Here is a 19912-nt window from a genome sequence, read left to right as displayed (position 1 = left end):
GGTTGGGGAAATATCAGGGGTCTTGACAGAGCCCTGACATTTCCTTTTAAAATAGAAAAAGAAATTGAGGACACATAGTCCTCAATCTCTTTTTCTGCAGCCTCTGTTCTGAATTAATGTAAAGCACTAAGTACAGAGGCTTCCAATTTATTTACAAACTATAGATAGTAAATATTTACTATTAACCAGTTATGAATGGACAGAAGCCTCTATAGTGAGTGCTTCTGCCCATTCAGAAACTCATAAATGAATAGGAAGTGATGTAAAGCACTTCTTGTTCATTCATAACTGGGCACACATAGTACTATGTGTCCCCAGTTGTTTACAAACATTGGAATGATCAGCGATCACTTCAGTCTTTGTTCTGTACACAGAGGATCGGTAAATATTACACATATCTACAACCACTGATCTACAACAATGATCTGAAATGCAAAGATCTTCAACAGTGATGCTACTTACAGTATATTCAGTGTTAGTTTTTCGTTCAAATGCAATGACAATGCTCTTGATGCTGTAATGAATGGATGCTGTAATGAAATATCACTCACCTTCCACTGCCAATTGAGGGAAACGCAATTGACTTAATTTTCTTCTCATCTGCTAAAGCCAGGCAGTTCTTCACAGTCTTTTCCAGCAGCTCTTCACACTTGTCAGATCCCCAGCTTGGGCTGTTGCAGTGGATTACAAACTTTGCAGGCAGCCCATGGCCTGAACTGACGGCAGCTAATCACAAACAGATACATTTTTCATACTTATAAATTTTGTTTAACATTTTATAGTATTTTATCTCAGTTGTTTAGACAGATGAGGAGTATGTTCTGCGTCATTCTAAGGGCTGCCATACACATGCAGGTCTCTCATTTTGGATGAGAAATCTCCCATTTTCATACAGTGGTCTTGCCTGTGACACAGACATCACCAAATTGAAACTTAAAGAGATACAACAGGAGGCTCAAAAAATGAATTATGATATGTTATAGGACCACAATGATTATGGCATCAAGGAATACTGCACTAAAAAAAGAAAATATCATAGGTAGGCAATTTCCATTATACCTGCTTGAAACAGTAGCATACAGTGGGTGGTACAGTCACGTGGGGTGTACTTTTCCAGACCTCTCAGACCAGACATACAGATTTGAGAACAGCTCATCCCAGAGTCTCTGCTGAGAGCATTATCACAGAGCCAGCAGAGGAAGTCTTTCACTAGTCACATCCTTTGAGGTGCTCTGCATTAGAAAATGTAATCAGTAAAAGGAGTAAAAGAAATGAGTAGTGAAAGACTTTATTCTTATAGCATTTGACAAGATGAGGGATATGGGAAGCAGGTGAACTGCTCTCATCTCTACAGGCCAAGTATGGATGGGACTAGAGATGGGAAGGGCTGGAAAAAAAACCAGAAAAATTGGGGAAAAAACAGGTTTTATTTTTCTCCCGAAGCCGTTTTTGTTTTTTTTCTGGAAAAATTGAAATACATAAATGGAGGGTGGAATATGTTATTTTACAATGATAAATCATATATCTTTGACATGGTATTCAAACTATATACCATGAAGATCTTAATGAAAGATTCCTGAGACTTTGGGGGTGATTTACTAACCTAAACACACGCACGCACTAGGTGCGTGTGATTTTTACACAGCAAAACGTATTTATCAACCAAAAAGTCTCTAAAAGCATATTTCCACTAATGCCATATATGGAAAAATCATGCACATGATGCATATATAATGCTGCTTCACAGTTTAGACAAAAATGGTTAACTCATGCATTTACATTCCTGCATTCATCAACGCAAGCAACACAACATAGAGCTAATTTACACAAGAGCACCTTGCAAATTCATGCAGGGCTTTGCACAACACACCTGCTGGGTGTGTACACACTACAAAGGTGTTTAGATTCCACCCATAGATCATGCTGGGAGGGAACACACTACAGAGGTGTATACATGTTCGTGGTGTGTTTATAAGGTTAGTAAATCAACCCCTTTATGTGAAGTTTATGTTAAATTATTGCCCATTCTCTCAGCTGAAGACGAGCAAATCCTGGAATACAATTCAAGTAACACTGTACTTCTCAATGCAGTTCTCAAACTCAAAACGAAATCTGCCTTTCTGCTACTAGGGGCACTGCAGAGGAAAGGCTCCGGTTTAGTTAGCTTGTGGGCTCCATCTTGTACTTCCTACAGTTGGGTGATTGTTGGTATCATAGTAGATGATAGTTTCTGTCCTCTCAGGCCTTAATTGACAGGTAAGAGTTTATCTTTATAACCTTTAAATGATTCCTAATAAAGTTGTACACCATCACAGTATAATGTTTACCTATAGTCTAATAAGTAATTGCTTTTTTTCCTCCTCTCAGTAAAATGGCAAGACCAAAATCTAGAGTTTGGACACATTTCTGCAGTGCAACTTCTGCTGAGGGCAAATCTGCAATTTGCAAATATGTTCTTGCTTGTTTTGTTCATTTTGAGGGAAAGGTGGCGGTTACCTGTTCTCATGTATAGTTGAAATGTTATTAACATATACAGTCCTTGTTATTCCATTTGTAATAAAAAATAACATTTTAAAAAGCAAGTTTAGTTTATTTACTGAATAAGCTGTACTTTTATTTCCAGCATAATACTCTTATATACACTGCATTTCACATTCCTGGTGTAACAAAATGACTTTCAATTTGTAAACATACTCCACACTGCATTTTTCAAAACAAATTCCTGAAAATTTCTGTTTTTCCAGAAAAAACTGTGAAAAAAACATTTTGTTATATAGTATCGGTAGTAAAATGAAACCAACGATTGGAATGTGCCTTTACATTTTACCCCTGCCAACACTGCAAGAAATGCCCCTTACATTGGCGGTCAGTGGAAGGAAGAATCTCCATTACATTGGTGGTCAGTGGGAAGATTCTTCCCACTGACCATCAATGTAAGGTGGGATACTTTTTCTCATTATTCATACTGATCATATGGTTTTGGTTTAGGGAATGGGCATACAGTTTTGCCATTGGTATTGTCATTACCTGCGTAGTATAACGATTGCCTCGTGAATGATATTGAGTGGCTGTTTGTTGGCTAAAAAAAGGTATTTCTTTTAACTAAAATGCACTTCCAAACTGCACACAGTAGTACAGGTGCACTTTCAGTAGAAAGGAGTGGCAGGCGTTCTCTTATCGTTGCACCAAATCTGTATTATTACTTTCCAACCTGCGGTTCTCAGTCTAAATGAAGTCTAAAGGTATGTGCATCATATCTCTAAAACTCATCTATTCTGCATTCATAGCTCTTAAATAGTAAATTGCATGCGGCCTTAAAGGTCTAAATGTTTTACAATTCTCAGCAAACATGACAGTAAAAGTCACCAAATCAGTGATATTCATGGTTTGCTGTTCGGTGTCATGATCCATCTGCAAGTTTAAAGTTAAACAGTCCAAGACACTGCTGTGTATTAATATTGCAATATGTGCAAGTAATTGAAAGCCAGTGTTCTTCAAATCAACATCTTTCAGGAGGTGACCGAAAACCTGCTTTTATTTGGTATGAACACACTTCTTCTCTGCCCATTATTGCTTTTCTTTTTCTGTGCAGACATAAAAGGGCTATCATTAAGGACTAAAATTGAAGTGTTTGCAGGAAAACTAGGGTCACCTATAAATTTCACGGAGTACGGGGAGTACCAAGAACAATTGTGCAGTTGGGCGTTGTTCCCTAACATATTGAAGAAGTTGAGCTCTGGACATTTCCAATTTGTTCTAATTTATGTTCCTCTGTTTCATTTGGCATATGGAGAATGCGTCATAAATTCAGGAGAAATCTAATAAAACAACCTGACATTCCTGTAATCAGATGGGGAATTATATGCAAAATGTGGCCAATATGGCAGCTTAAATGTTTCACCTTCACACAACGACTTTTATTCTTGAGTTAGAATCAAACCATGATGTGAGTCTGTTAAGTTTTGTCGTTCTTAAAAATAGAAACCACGTACGTTTAGTGAACTTTGCAGGTTAACGGGAAGAGGTCTGCGTTTTACAAATAAGCCAGTATCACAGTTGTTAAAGGAATTCTGGTTCAAAGTGCACAGCAGTTCATAGCTTAATGCTGATGTTATGAAACACCTGATAGATGATACAGTGGAAGCATAAAAATATTTTGATGACTAGGAGAAAGCATGTTACTGTAATTATATAAATAATAAGTTTCAAGAATACAAACAGTTAAAACAATCCATGTAATTGGTGCTATAGACAGTTTTTAATGGGAAATTCCAGCCAAAAATGTGTTTTAGGTGGAGTAGAACAGGGTTTGATCCCCTGCTGGAGCTTTTACAGTTTTAGTTTTTTGTTTAACCTTCCTCCAACCCACAATGACTCTGGAAATCCTGGCTTTTCAGTTAATCCATTACTATCATCTTTAAAGTAGGCCATTCATTTTACATTTAGAGAAACTATTACAGGATATCTTTGTCTAAAGTTTTTTTCATGTTAAAATTCACCTGTCACAGTCATGAGGCGGGGAAAGATTACTGGCAGACTCCTACACATCAGTAAAGACCCACTGAGGTACTGAAGGCTAACATACTTTTTAATTCAGTTTTGGATATAGTTTGGAAATATTAGGACCCTGTAAGGTTTCTGCCATCTGTGTCCTTGCTAGAGGGATTCACTTTTTTTATTTTTACTTGTCCTGGTAACTACTAAAAGTGGGAAAGAAAGTAGTGGGAAAGGCACATTTTGGAGTTGTCACCAGAACAGGAAAAGAGTGGAAATCTTTAAATGGGGAATCTGTTTTTGTGACAACTGCCTAAGAAAAGATTTCCCCACACTTTAGGGAGATCTCCTCTCAGTTCCTGTTGTGTCTCTAGGACAGAAAGTAGAGGTATATCTACTTAAAAGGAAACAGACAGCAAATAAAATGGTTCTAACTTAAAGCCCATTTCCACCTTTGCGAAGGTATTTTTCTTAAAAAAATATGCCTGCAATGTACACCGAGTCAACATGAAGCAGGCATTTGTAGTTCATGTATATGAACACAGAAACGTATTTTTAAAATATTTTATATCCTCAGGAAATGGCTGCCTCTGTGCGGTGCAGGCAATGTGTATATATTACAAATGAGCTCTCCACCGCACATTGGTTAGTATTTATAGCGGCAAACCCCTCCCCCCCCCCACCCCCAGGACAGTGCATTGTGTGTAAAAGTGATGTTTAGAGATTGTGTTGAACAGAATTACAGGGAGGATGCTTTACAATCTGACCCCAGAATCAGACTGAATTTGAATCAGACTGAATTTCTTGTGGAGAAATGTTTGTTTCTAGGAATAAGGCCTAATAAAAAGTTAATTAAAAATGAAGAAAGACTGCAATGTGAGTCATGAAAATGTGCACACAAATACATCATCACTGCAACTCTATATTACCACAATGAATGCTAATCACTTACAAAGGTGGACATGGATTTTAACTACCTCCGGGCCGGCCGGGAGCTCTCTAGATCTGAGCGGGCGTCTTTAGATGTCCACTCAGACACGCCCGATATTTAAAAACAGGCAGCGATGCCTGTTAACATAGAAGCGATCCTCCGGCTGTAGAGCCGGCAGATCGCTTGTATGGGGTAACGATCAGTGCCCCCCCCGCGGTCCCCCCCATCCCGCTGATCCCGGTGCGGCACGAGCTCCCTCTGGTCCCCTCTCCTCTGCAAGAATGCGGAAGTGTTGTATATGACATCACTTCCGCATTCTTGAGTCACTCTCCAGCTTCAGAAGCTGGAAATAAGCGGATGGAGCAGATCTCTGCTTCATCAGCTTCTTTTGGGGGGCCTAGGTGACATTAGGGGTCTTGGAGACCCCTGATGTATCCATAAAGAGGACCTGTCACATATTTTGCTATCACATAGGGGGGTTTTATTAGCCCCCGTATGTGATAGCAATAAAGTTTAGCGGAAAAAAAAACCTTCCCCCCCAAAAAAAAAAATTTCAGTTACACATAAAAAAGAATAATAAAAAAAAATGTTTTAAAGTCCTCACCCCTACATACACGCATGCAAACATGCGTCGGGGGCGCATAGGTGCAAAAAAGACGATTGCGCCCATTACGCACATGTTACATATCGCCGCGAACGTCGGAGTGAGAGCAATAATTCTAGGGCCATTAATCACTGATAACACTAAACTGATGAGCGGTAAAAACGTTTAAAGTGTTGCCTATGGCCAATTTTGGTTATGGTAGTTTTCTGCGATGTCGCGGGTGCGCGCAATTTTAAAGCTTGACATGTTTGGTGTCTATTTACCCGACGTGACCCCGACTTTTATATTTTACCAAAAAACTGGGTAATAATAAATGTTTCCTAACAACATAATGTTAAAAAAAAACTTTTTTTTTTCAAAATTTTCAGTAATTTTTCCTAATTATAGTAAAAAATAAAACCCGTAGTGAAGATTAAATACCACCAAAAGAAAGCTCTATGTGTCCCCAAAAAATTGTATAAAATTCATTTCAGTACAGCGTTGCTTGACGGAATAAACATCAGTCAAAGTACCGCAGCGCTGAATACTGAAAAATGACCTGGCCAGGAAGGGGGTCTAAACACCTGGCCTTCAAGCAGTTAAGGTGCATTTTGAGTTTAGGATTGCCATACCCAAGGCAGTTTTTACTTGCATTCCAAAATAATTACTTTCTTAGATTAAGTGGGGATGAATCAGAACCTTTGTCACTGTTTTATTGCAGTTGTCCTTGTGGTGATTACTTTTACTTCCTGTGTTGTCACCATTGCAGGAAGCAAGGAGAATCTCTCCATCGAGGGTGGAGATAACTGTCTAAAGGTACTAACCTTTACATACCCTATCCAAAATTTAAACCATTAAGCATAGGATGGGCTTTAAAAGAAATCATGAGAGAAACATGGTTGAGGAGTTGCCGAGCTTTCCATTTTGAAATAACAGTTGCCTGGCTATCATTGTGACCCTACTACTTCAGTACTTTGAATCAGTGACCCTGGATCAGTGACTTAGAAAATATCAAAACCAATGGGTCAGCATAACAGCCAGTCAACTATCATTTTCAGGTGGTCAACAATGGCAGCCTTCCTATTTCTTTCATGACATGTTTGCTTTAAAGGAAAATTCCCTTGGGCTGGCACACCAAGGTTTCACATGTAAAAAATTGTATTGATCCTCTACTCTACAAAGGTAGACAGAGATGTCAGTTTAGATGCATACACAGACATACTTACCACCACCAACATCTAAAGGTCCATTCTTTTTTTTCAGTTCAATTACTGCTTCCAAAAACTCTTTACCTCCTTTCTTCTCTAAGGCATTACCTGTACAGAAATAATAGAGAGGTCCAATTTACTTACTACTTCTAATATTTTAATAATGATTTATACATCCACTTCTGGTCAACTTTCTTTATTCATACTTTAAGCTTAAAAAAAAACTAAAGTAAGCTTTGTGATATATTTATTTCCTTTATATTTGAACATTGTTGAATATATTTCAATCCAAAACTCCAGGCAGAAGGTTGCCGAATAAATTAATTGCATAGATGACACATCACAGAAACTGATGAACTAATCATATGTGATCAGTATCAGCTAGAGTAACACCAACTAACTAACCAAACATAATCAGGTTAATAAAGACCGTAACATTTTCATTGACTTGTAAGCCATAATAGGTTTACTGCTGTAATAAGGGATGAGTCCCGAATGTATTTATGAATATGTATGTATGGGTGAACACCATATCCTTTCTCAGCTAATGACACTGGTGGTCTTTTGCCTGGATGTGTCTGACATATGTACCCTTGAATCACAGACCCAGAACAAGCATGGTTTAAATTAGTGTCAGAAATGTGTCAGACCAATATCAGTGATTTAGACAGCCTTCAAGTTAAAGCATCCATATGTCAGCCAGGTGGCTAGTATCCCGAAAGAAGCAAGTTTAGCAATGGCAGCCTCCTTTGTCTATGTCCCTTTTTGTCCAACTGCGCTAAGTTTTATTCCTATAAAAATCCTGCAAGTCTACAGCTCTCAAACAGAGAAACCAGATGAGGACAGGATCCACAAGTGCATTGAGGCTGAGATAAAATTGTCAGATTGTTGCGACTGGGTCATGGACACAAGTCAAACTAAGGAAGTATAAGTCCAAGATATGGGACAGCCCTCCAAATCATTGGATTCAGGTGTTCCAATCACCTCAACGGCCACAGGTGTATAAAATCAAGCACCTAGGCATGCAGACTGCTTCTACAAACAGTTGGGAAATAATGGGACGCTTTTAAGGAGCTCAATGAATTCAAGCGTTTTACCGTGATAGGTTGCCACCTGTGCAATAAGTCCATCCGTGAAATTTCCTTGCTACTAAATATTGCACGGTCAACTGTTAGTGGTATTATAACAAAGTGGAAGCAACTGGGAACAACAGCACCTCAGCCACGAAGTGGTAGGCCACGTAAAATTACAGAGCGGGGTCAGCCCATGCAGAAGCGTGCAGTGTGCCGAAGTTGCCAACTGTCTGCAGAGTCAATAGCTACAGACCTTCAAACTTGTGTGGCATTCAGTTTGGCACAGCAACAGTGCATAGAGAACTTCATGGAATGGGTTTCCATGGCCGAGCACTGCATCCAGGCCTTACATCACCACGTAAAATGCAAAGCGTCGGATGCAGTGGTGTAAAGCATGCCGCCGTTCTCTGGAGGGACGAATCACGCTTCTCTGTCTGGCAATCCAATGGACGTGTCAGAGTTTGGCGGTTGCCAGGAGAACGGTACTTGCCTGACTGCATTGTGCCAAGTAAAGTTTGGTGGAGGGGGGGATTATAGTTTGGGGTTGTTTTTCAGGGGTTGGGCTTGGCTGCTTAGTTCCAGTGAAGGGAACTCTTAAAGCATCAGCATACCAAGACATTTTGGACAATTTTCATGCTCCCTTTGTGGGAACAGTTTGGGGATGGCCCCTTCCTGTTTCAAAATGACGGCGCACCAGGTTCCCATGCAAGACCAAAAACCGGAAGCTAACAACACAAAGCAGTCACTCCAATACCCTCCAAGACAAAAAGAAGGACGCCAACGGGCCACCTTTTGGGACAAGGTCGAAAAATGCAGCTCTCTAACACTTTCAAAAGGAAAGGTTCTGCAAGGCAAAAGACACCATATGCAATTCCCACGTAGGCAAGGCGACCAAACCAAGAGACACCCCTGGAGAAAGACAGGAACCAAGGAATCGAGGCCAAGGGACCCTCAAAATAAACAGCCAGCGCCGAAACCTGACCGAGACAGCATATACTGTAGTGCGAAACTCACTCACTCCCCTAAAGGAAGACCAAGATCCCAGCCATGGAAAGACACGTGGCGACACACAGAGAGACATGCACCACAACAGATGATCCATCAAGGCATGATAAGATATTTCCCAAGGTGTAGACTACGAGCCCTAATCACAGCAAAGGCCACCGATCTAATGGCAACCTTGCCAACACGCCTGGCTTACAAAAGCCACACTGTTGGCCAGCGCTGGAAGACGATTGGGAAAAAGGGTCTTGTAACAGGAAATCCATCCAAAAAGAAAAACCACCATAGACTATCCATGACCAGGCGCACCAGGTCCACATACCAGGGATGACAAGGCCGTCTGGAGCTACCAGGACAACCAGAACCCCTCCACATCCAAACACCGCAGCAGCCTCGGCAAAAACTGCAGAGGAGGAAACACATAATGGGTCCGTACCTGTCCCATGGTGAGACCAGAGCGTCCACTGAGTCCACTCAAGGAGCCAGAGTCGCTCCAATGTTCTATGCCTGCTATTTATACCGTGGACATAGCCAGGATGTGACCTTCTGCCCAATGAAGGATGTAAGACACCTCCAGTGCAAAGTTGCAACTCCTCATGCCACCTGGAGGATACATAGAAGCAACGAACATGGAGTGGCCCAACTGAATCCTGACACAAAACCCACGCAGAGGATCGATCCAGTGCTAAAAACAGAGCCCAAAGCCCTCAGCTCCAGAACCTGAATGGTAGCCCAGACTCTTCCCAGCCCTGTGGCCCACACCAATTGTTGCCTGGTCACTCTACACCCGCAGTAAAGACTGGCATCCATCGTCACCACATCGTCTGACAGCCGAAAAGTGCGCACACAACAGATGAAAGAATACTCAGAACCCTAGAAGGCTTCCCGTGAGCAAACACCTTGGCCTGATGAAGGTTCACATCAAGGCCCAGGAACCCAAGACGGAGACACGGACAGATTACTGGCAACTCACATCCAGCCAAATGCCTCCAATGCGGATAGCCACTGCCAGAATGGCATCCAGGTCCGACCGAGACTAGGCCCGAAGAGGAAAGTCATCCAGGTAAGCCACGATTGAGATCCCCTACTGTCTCAACACAGCAAGTACCGGAGACAAAAGCTTGACAAAGACCCGAGAAGCAGACACCAGGCCGGCAGGACAGGCCACAAACTGGAAACGGTCTGCACCCAACGCAAATCGCAGAAAGAAGAATCTGGCGGGGCAAACCGGAACAATTTTTAACCTGGGTATGTTGGGTATCTATTTATTTGTTGTAACCTCATCTTTTATATTTAATTTTAAAAATGGGTATTTTATTGTGTTTTGGGGCATTAAAGTACATTTTTCACTAAATTCTGGGGTTTGATAAGGAGTTGCGCTAATATCGTGCAACATAAAAAATTTGCAACTGCCGCCATGTTATTCTATAGGGTCTTGGCTTTCAGAAAATATATAATGTTTGGGGGTTTTAAGTAATTTTCAGGCCTAATATGTGGAATATAACATGAGTGCAAATAAATGAAAAAAAAGGCCTCAGTCATAAAGGGGTTAAAGAGACACACACCCAGACATAATAAGCACTGAGACCCCTCCCGCTGCAACAGCAGGCGGCCCACAGATCACTGCCCGACTGACCAGAAGTGCAGCACCCAAGGAGGCCAAAGGTGAATGTACGCCATACTTTCCCCCAGAAGACACAGAGAGCAAGGGGGGGACACAGAGAGCAAGCACAGCAGCCTCCTCACATACAGAGCAGCCTGAGGATGCAACCAGCCCCCCGGATGCTACAGCATTGGGACCCCAGTCCCCCAGACATCGATGCCACACTAGCAAAAACCAGAGAGCCAGCCAATAACAGAGGATAGCCCCCATAGCTTACAACCCCCATGAGCAGTAGGTGGATGAGTGAGAGAGGGCACAGAGAACCCAACACCCACGGCCAGGGGGAACCCCATAAGCAAGGGGGACCCCCATGACATTCCTCCCATATGGAGGAGAGGTGGAGGCACCCATGGGTCCCATCCATACACACAAAAGGGGCAGAGAGGGACTTATGGGGCCAGGCCGGCGCCAAGGCACCAACGCCCACCACAGACCACCTCCTCCCGCAATAGTAGCCAAGGGAAACACTGTGACAGACCAGCTGCAGGCCGATTGGTCATATGTATCCCCTCCTTGAGATATCTCACCGGCTGCCCTGAATCCTGAAAGGGGCTGTCGCAGCCGAACCCACCTACTGGCTAAGCTCTGTGTGCACTCGTAGGTAAAGCTGTGGAGACTACAAGGATGTATAATATCCAGCCTGTCACCCAGCTCAGCTGTGGATAAATAAATTACTAGAACCAAGATCCCAACAGGGATCTAGGTCCATACTTCTCGATGCTAGGCATAAAACTGAGCTGCCTTCTAGCTAGTGGGCGGTTGAGCCACCAGCAGTTGCCACTCCCAGGGCTGTGCTCTCGTATTTTAGTGACTAGCGTCCTTCTCCTGCAGCTATCTTGTATACATATACATACAGTACATGCATGTATGCATACATTTTTTTTCATGCTAACATTTTAGGTATTTTTTGGGCAACCTGATATCTTTTATATGGGCACACAGCTCCCCATAGGTTTTATGTGAACAAACAAACTAATAATAGGTTTATGTATTTTGTTAGGAATGCTATCACCATGGAAAATAAGAAAACATATGTCATCTGTTGTTAATGTTGTAAATGCTGTGGACAAAACACTGTGAAGACACAGCAGTTTCTCACAGGTTTTTAACTGAGTCTGCAAAAGAAGATCTGTCCGAGGTGGGATTCCAAGATGTAGAGGGAAACACCTGTTCTGGGAAACCAGTCGCAGAAATATTATTTCTTCAGTGAAAAACAACCCCCAGATATGGGCAGAAAAATTCTTACCATCCACTTAAAGGAAAAGCTGAGTGGTCACATCAGGGACTGCCTGTTCCATAAAGGCAAAAGCAAAGATAGTGTCTGAAGTAGACTAAGATATGAAAGAAAAAAATATATCCCTAAGAGGAGGGTCCCCAATGCCTGATGTTCCTACAAGGGAGGAAAACGGGGTAACTCCCTGTCTGAGGGGCCTAAAGGTAACCATGTTGTGGACCTTAGCATTGAGGAACTATGGTGTTTACCCTAGCCTACAGGCCACATCTCAAAGGGGAACACTTCGAACACACTCTCAGGTGGTGGAAGAATATCTTGAATAGCATGTGCAGTGGAAAGATCTTTGCAGCTGTAAGATTTTTGAAAGACCCACAGCTGGAGAAAGCAGGCTGATCCTCCAAATGCAATGTTGTGTTTAACGCATCAACAAGGGCAGAAACTTCTTCTAAAGTGACAGCAGGAGGCTGTGGTGCCTTAAAAGCAGTCCCATCAGAGCCTGAATGGACTTTGAGTCTGAGTCAGAGATGGTCATTACAATTGGTGGCCCGGCTTGTTCTAAGGGTTTGGGAAGATCAGAGATTGGAGTTTATTGAGCCATACAGATCCCACCCCTATGTGTTTATGGTCTTGTTCTTGGCATTGCTTTGTTACAAAACTGAGGCATGCTGAAAGTAGGAGGGGTTATACCAAGCCGGTCACTGGGTTTTTTTGTTTGCCAGTGTCCAATTCCTCCTGAAGGCAGCAGTAAAACTCAAATGTCTCTGAATCCTGTGCTCCTCAATGAATGAGAAAACAAAATCAAATTTGTTCTTAGGTTTAGATATACTTTAAGCTTTGAAATAGCTAATTTTTAGCTAATTTTTATTTATTATTTTCTGTTGTGGAACACTCCTACAATGTTATTTGGGGTATAAAGCTAATGCTGTCCTGATTCTTAAAAGGTGAGGACAAAAGATAAACAGCGCTTTTTTACCTGAGGGGCACGGATCTTTGTTATAACATTCAGTTATATAAATTGTCAATGTTAGGATTTAGCTAACTGTCTGTATGCATGCTAGTTTTCAAAAAGTAGCTTAAAAAGAAACAAGATAATGTCTACCTCTGAGGTTTGGCATTGCCACCTAGAACTATCAACCTCCACATGAGATATAACATGATAAAAATAACTCAGTAGAGGAAACAAATTACGGAAAATTGTTATCATACTTACCGTACTTTTCCTTTCCTGGCTCCTCCTCATGTCAGCCTACTGTGGGTCATCTCCGCCCTCATGACCCCCCTTAGCACCTCCCTAATAGAGAATAAAAGGAGGCCTCCCCCAACCTCCTATGTTCCCTAACAAGTACTCGCGACGGCCAAAAAAGGGGGGGACCGTCAGGCTGACATGAGGAGCAGCCAGGAAAGGAAAATTACGGTAAGTATGATAACAATTTTCCGTATTCCTGGCCCTCCTCATGTCAGCCTACTGTGGGATGTGAAAGCAATGCCCTAGGGAGGGAAAAACTCAAACAGACAAGAACGAATCTGCAAAACTATTTAATGTGACTAAGCGACATTCCCTTTCGATAAGGCCGCTGACAGAATAGAAACTCCTAAGGAATCCTCCGTTCCAAACCGAACATCTATCTTATAATGCCGGAGAAAAGTGTTCGGAGTGCTCCAACTGGCTGCCTTGCAAATGGCATCGACTGGCACCCTAGCATAACTGGCCCATAAAGCCACCATATCCCTAGTGGAATGAGCCTTCATAGCGCTTGGAGGAGAAAGACCCACTTTTGTGTATGCCAAGGATATAGCCTTTAAGATCCATTTCGACAAAACTCTAGGAGGAGCCGCCAGACCCTTTCTTGCGCCCGTGGGTAAAACAAACAAGTTATGGGGGCGCATGCGCGCGGCTGACGATGAAGGAAGCCTTCTAAGATGGCTCCGCAGCTCACCCAGGCAATCCTGCTTGTAGCCCGGAGGTTCACCCCGCTCACCCATCTTTTCAGCAGCCGGCAATCGGAACACTCCCTGCACCGGACCATGTCGTCTTTGGCGCCCAAACACCATCAGAAAGGGAAGCAGCAGCCCATCACGGAAGCGATGGCCAGAGCCTCGGCCAAGATGGCGCCCGCGGCCCACTCACATGAGGTAACGGCCCGCACAGCCTCAGTGTCCAGCAGCGACATGGACGAGGGAGATCTTGACAGCCATGAAGGTGATCGCTACGGCGGTCTCTTTGCAAACCCTGAGTTACGCTATCCCTGGGGTAAGATGACCAGCGGCATCTGCTACCTAATAGCCTATCACCCTAGAAGCAAGCCTTCTAATACTCCACTTACTAGCCCCCCTCTTACCCCCTTGCCACTGCCTACATCCGATTGTTACACCAGATGCTCATATCCAACGGTCCTCTGTTGGACTTCGTGTACTCATGTTGAGCTCAGAGTCCGGGTGGACTTCCAATTTATTATAGTTAGCTTAAAACTTTATGTAGCTGGGTGTGCAGCGCTCGGGGTCACAAATAAGTGAGTTAAATCAGTGTTGGCAAAACTATAAACATCAAAAAACGTGTGAACATAAATCTCAACTATGTGCATAAAATTAAAATAATCAATTAAATTGCTGAACCAAAGCAGTAGTGCATCAGATATATGAGAAAACATATAAAAAACCTCATGTAAAAAACTCATATAAAATAATCCCTAATATATCAATCAAAATGATATATAACAAAGTGAGTCCAAAACTGGTTCAAAGTGGGTTCAAAAATCCATGATTAAACGTGAATCCAAAAAAACAACAAAGTGAGTCCAAAAAAACTGTTAATTTGTGGGTCAAAAATGATTGAGAATTTCCAGTGTATATACCAAATCCCACACCGAAGTGTCCACGTCAAATAAAACGTTTATTTAACTACACCATGAGGAGTTCTTGTCCCTTTTATATTTTCGTGCTGAAATACTGATCCATGCGATGAGAATGGGACGGCTGTAGGATTACCAACTGTCATCTCTTTCTGCACATAAACATCTTGGTCTGGTGAGTGTGCATCCCAGAGGGGACTTTGACGTGGACACTTCAGTGTGGGATTTGGGATATACACTGGAAATTCTCAATCATTTTTGACCCACAAATTAACAGTTTTTTTGGACTCACTTTGTTGTTTTTTTGGATTCACGTTTAATCATGGATTTTTGAACCCACTTTGAACCAGTTTTGGACTCACTTTGTTATATATCATTTTGATTGATATATTAGGGATTATTTTATATGAGTTTTTTACATCAGGTTTTTTATATGTTTTCTCATATATCTGATGCACTACTGCTTTGGTTCAGCAATTTAATTGATTATTTTAATTTTATGCACATTGGCACTAGTTGAGATTTATGTTCACAAGTTTTTTGATGTTTAAAAAGTCTTGTCAACACTGATTTAACTCACTTATTTGTGACCCCGAGCGCTGCACACCCAGCTACATATTATTTGATCCCAGTGTCTTAAGTACAGCAGCTCCTACATATATTTTAAATTTTATATTTACTTATTTATATATATATTTACATATTTTACAAATATTTATTTAATATAAGCGTCCTTAGTTATCCATAAGCGCAGATTATACATATTTCAGCTTAAAACTTTGCCTGGGTGAGTACGTCACTGTGCTCCCCGTAACTTAGACACCTTGGGTGGCACGAGGAGCACTGACTCCTTCCACCCAATGTTCCACGCTTGTAGTGGAATTTATCCACTATACGATCTTGTGTGTGTTGTGATGTCTTGCGTGTTTTGTCTAGTGCACCCCCTCCCCTTGTGTCTTCCCATCTCTTCCCCCTCTTTTCTCCTTTCTTGGGTCCAACTACCAATCCCTGAGTCGAGATGTGAAGTGAAACATACGATCGTGACGAAGAGTCTTCCTACTTCTGGACAGGGTGAGTACCATGAGAACAACTACCACTTTTTTTCCTATGTCCCTTAAGCTACTGAGCCTCAATGTACAAGGCCTCAACTTCCCTAACAAGAGGACGCGAGCCTTCAGATTTTTCCTGTCCTCCCATGGAAACGTAATCTTTCTACAAGAAACCCACTTCTCCAGATCGTCCTGCCCCAAATACTTTAGTGCCCAATTTCCTCAAATATATATGGTCAATGTGCAAAAAGAGGGGTGTCCTTATCGGCTTCCGAAGGTCGGCTAACTTTACGTGTCACACGGAGACCCGTGATCCTCGGGGTCGCTACCTGATCCTCACAGGACTTCTGGATGATCATGAAATAACACTTGTGTCCTACTATGCCCCAAATGTGGATCAGCTTGCCTTTTCCCGAGAACTTCTGGAAAAAATACACACCTGCTCGACGGGCGCGGTCATCATGTATGGAGATTCCAACATGGTACTGTACCCGCATCGAGATAAATCCAAGGCCTCCTCCACATGCTTGCACATGGCAAAGCCATTTAGGGACCTGGTGTTCTGCTACTCACTTATTGATTGCTGGAGAGAAGTCAATCCGAACAAAACCGACTACACACATTACTCCCACCATCACGCGATCCATTCCAGAATTGACTACATATTTTCCTCTGCCACCCTGACGCCACACATCCTCCACTCCCACATCCTACCAGACCCATGGTCTGATCATTCAGCTGTCACCATGGTCCTTCCTGCCTTACACCCCACTCTCAATACTCTGACCTGGACCCTGAACGACTCCCTCCTTACAGATCCCGCCAACAAGACCCTTCTAGAATCCTTCCTCATGGATTACATTCACATAAACCGTACGCCATCACTCTTTGGGATGCTCATAAGACGGTCCTAAGGGGTCGGATAATTCTATTATCCTCCCAGCTCAAGCGGGAAAGGTTTGCGTAAATTACACTCTCGAGAGGAACTTTAATGAAAGCTCCCAAGCATTCTCATCAGACCCCTCCCCAGTCCATAAAACAGCATTAGAATCGGCCCGCCAGGCCCTAAACCTCCTCCTCACGTATCATGCTGCCAAACAGCTACACCGCACTGCCCACAAATTCTACCTCAAAAGCAACAAAGCGGACTCCCTTCTGGCCTCCAGACTTAGGCGGTTAGACTCCACGTTCAAACCTGTTCGCCTGAGAACCCCTGTGGGAACTCATACTAGCACCCCGACCAAAGTTCTGGAGGTCTTTCAACAGTACCTTTCAACCCTATACGCCTCCCCAGACTCTTTCTCTATTGACCAAGCCAACCGCTTTTTCACAGACCTTGATCTTCCCTCCCTCACGCCAACCCAAAAAGCCTCCTTTGAAGAGCCCATTACGGAGCAAGAGGTTCAACAAGTGATCAAATCACTGCCCTGAGGCAAGAGGCCAGGGGTGGATGGTTTCACAACAGCCTATGATCTGTATGATACCCAAGCCCTCCTCCGATCCCACTAACCCCTCCAACTACAGGCCGATATCCCTTCTTAACGTAGACGTTAAAATAATGGCCAAAGTGTTGGCCAACAGACTTAACCGAGCGATAGGCCACTTGGTCTCGAATGACCAGGTTGGCTTCATCCCTACCAGGCAAGCTAGCGACAACATTTGTAGAATCTCTCTCCTTACCCACATAGCCAGAACTAAAAATATCCCAACCATGCTCCTGTCCCTAGATATCAAAAAGCATTTGACAGCGTCTCCTTGCCCTACCTATTCCATACACTGCGACACTGGGGTTTTGGAACCTTCTTTATAAAATGGGTGTCCTCACTCTACAACCACCCGACCGCGCGTGTAAAATATGCGGGTTTCTGCCCCCAACCCTTTCTGATTCTGAGGGGCACCAGACAGGGCTGCCCACTGTCCCCCCTCCTTTTCGCCCTTGCGTTGGAGCCCTTAGCCCAGAAAATTCGCTGATCGCCTGACATCACGGGTTTAGAGCACGAGAAAACATCACATAAGATGTGCATGTTTGCGGACGACGCACTACTATTTGTGACGAACCCTATAGTGTCCCTACCTAACCTTGCAAAGCTAATGTCGGACTTCGCCTCAATCTCAGGTCTAACTATCAACCCTTCCAAATCTACAGCACTAAACATCACTTTACCTCCAGCCTTGGTGGACTCCTTGCAAGACGCATATCCTTATGTGTGGAGGACGGATCCCCTGCCATATTTGGGAATTAAACTGGGGAGCTCCTACCAATCTTTATACTCGGTAAACTATCCAGACATGATTTTGAAATTAATCGCCATGCTGAAAACCTGGTCCCAATACTACTTATCCTGGCTAGGTAGGATAGCAGCGGTCAAGATGACTCTCTTACCCAAGATTCTATACTTATTTAGGGTCCTGGCCGTAGCGGTCCCAGCCCCCGCCCTTAGAAAGCTTCAAACCCATATCTTCAAGTTCATATGGAGAGACAGAAAGCATAGAACACCCAGGCGTACGCTATACCTACCAAAATCTAAGGGAGGGCTGGCAGTCCCGCACCTATCTAAATATTTCTTAGCGGCACAAATGGGTCAACTAGTAAAATACCATTCAGAAATTGAAACTCCGGATTGGGTGATCTTGGAAAACACCTTAGTGAAGCCCGCATCAGTAGCTAATCTGTTAAGGCTAGCCCCTAAACGCAGACCCCCATCTCAAACCCTATAACTTCTCAATCCCTCAGACTGTGGGACTCCATTAAAATCCAATACGGCCTCATGTCCCCTCACTTGCCACTTATGTCCTTCTTAGCCAATCCCTTCTTCACCCCTGCACTAACAGATCCGTCGAGATTCAGGGCCTGGACCACCCATAACCTCACCTACTTCTGGCAATTACAGACAGACTCGGGCGTGAAACCCTTCCCGCACCTGCAGGAACATACAAATCTGCCAAACAACGAGATATTCCACTATCTACAAATTACTAACTACATTAATACCTCCACCCCAACCCAGAGGGGCCCCCGCTCGCTATCCCCTTTCGAACAGGTTTGCAGCAATGACCCACACAGCTTTGGACTAATCTCGCTTCTCTACGCCATAAGGTACTAATGCGTTGGTACCTAGTGCCTACAAGGGTGGCTATCTACAAACCTGATTGCTCTCCCAACTGTTTTCGAGGTTGTCCAGATAGAGGCACTTTCTTTCACATTTGGTGGAGCTGCCCACTAGTCTCTGACTTTTGGGAACAGATATTGAAAATCCTCTCATCCCTGTTCTCGGTGCCGATATCCAAAGACCCTAACTTTGTGCTTCTCAACCGTAGACCAGAAGGCCTCTCATGTAAGCAGTTCAGCCTCTCAATGCATATTTGCACCTCCGCCAAAAGGGAGATAGTGAAGAACTGGCTGACCTCCACCTTATGCCTCACAAGTGTCATAAATCATGTCCACTGGGTTATGGCCCATGAAAAACGAACTGCGCAACTTAGCGATAAAATGGCCAAATTTGAATACATCTGGTCCCCGTGGATGGATAAGTACCTGACCTCGGGCATCCCCCGACGTCTGTGTGTTATTTAACCAAACTACCGTCACTGTCATATACATCGCTCTCTAGTGCCACTATACAACCCGACTCCTCCTCCCCCCTCTCCTTTTTCCACTCTTCTCTACTCTCTTCTTTCTTACCCCCCCGGCAGCCTGACATAGCCCCATCTGTACCTGAGTGTACCCACCCCCCCTCCCTCATGTTGTCCTGTTTGTGTCCTGTCTGTGTTATGTGGTGTCGTTGCTCATCGCCCTGACTGGCTAGTTACAAACTACATTAGTAGT

The 19912-nt window shown here is 43.3% G+C and overlaps 1 protein-coding gene across 3 annotated transcripts in view; it reads right to left on the bottom strand.

Annotated features, from left to right (window-relative positions):
- The window catches only part of LOC108791296 (core histone macro-H2A.1), a 95323-nt gene that overhangs the window by 21789 nt on the left and 53622 nt on the right, over positions 1-19912 (bottom strand). For all 3 annotated transcript variants that reach the window (XM_018561737.1, XM_018561739.1, XM_018561738.1), the window contains exons 7-8: positions 7235-7324; positions 552-726 (exon numbers count right to left, since the gene is read on the bottom strand). In XM_018561737.1, the coding sequence (XP_018417239.1) occupies positions 552-726; positions 7235-7324 (265 nt within the window). The remainder of the gene's footprint in view (positions 1-551; positions 727-7234; positions 7325-19912) is intronic.

Source organism: Nanorana parkeri, unplaced genomic scaffold (assembly GCF_000935625.1).
Source record: "Nanorana parkeri isolate BGI_ZX_2015 unplaced genomic scaffold, ASM93562v1 scaffold540, whole genome shotgun sequence".
Taxonomy (NCBI): domain Eukaryota; kingdom Metazoa; phylum Chordata; class Amphibia; order Anura; family Dicroglossidae; genus Nanorana; species Nanorana parkeri.
The sequence above is the reverse complement of the archived record's forward strand: the minus strand, read 5'-3'. Positions and strand labels throughout refer to the sequence as shown.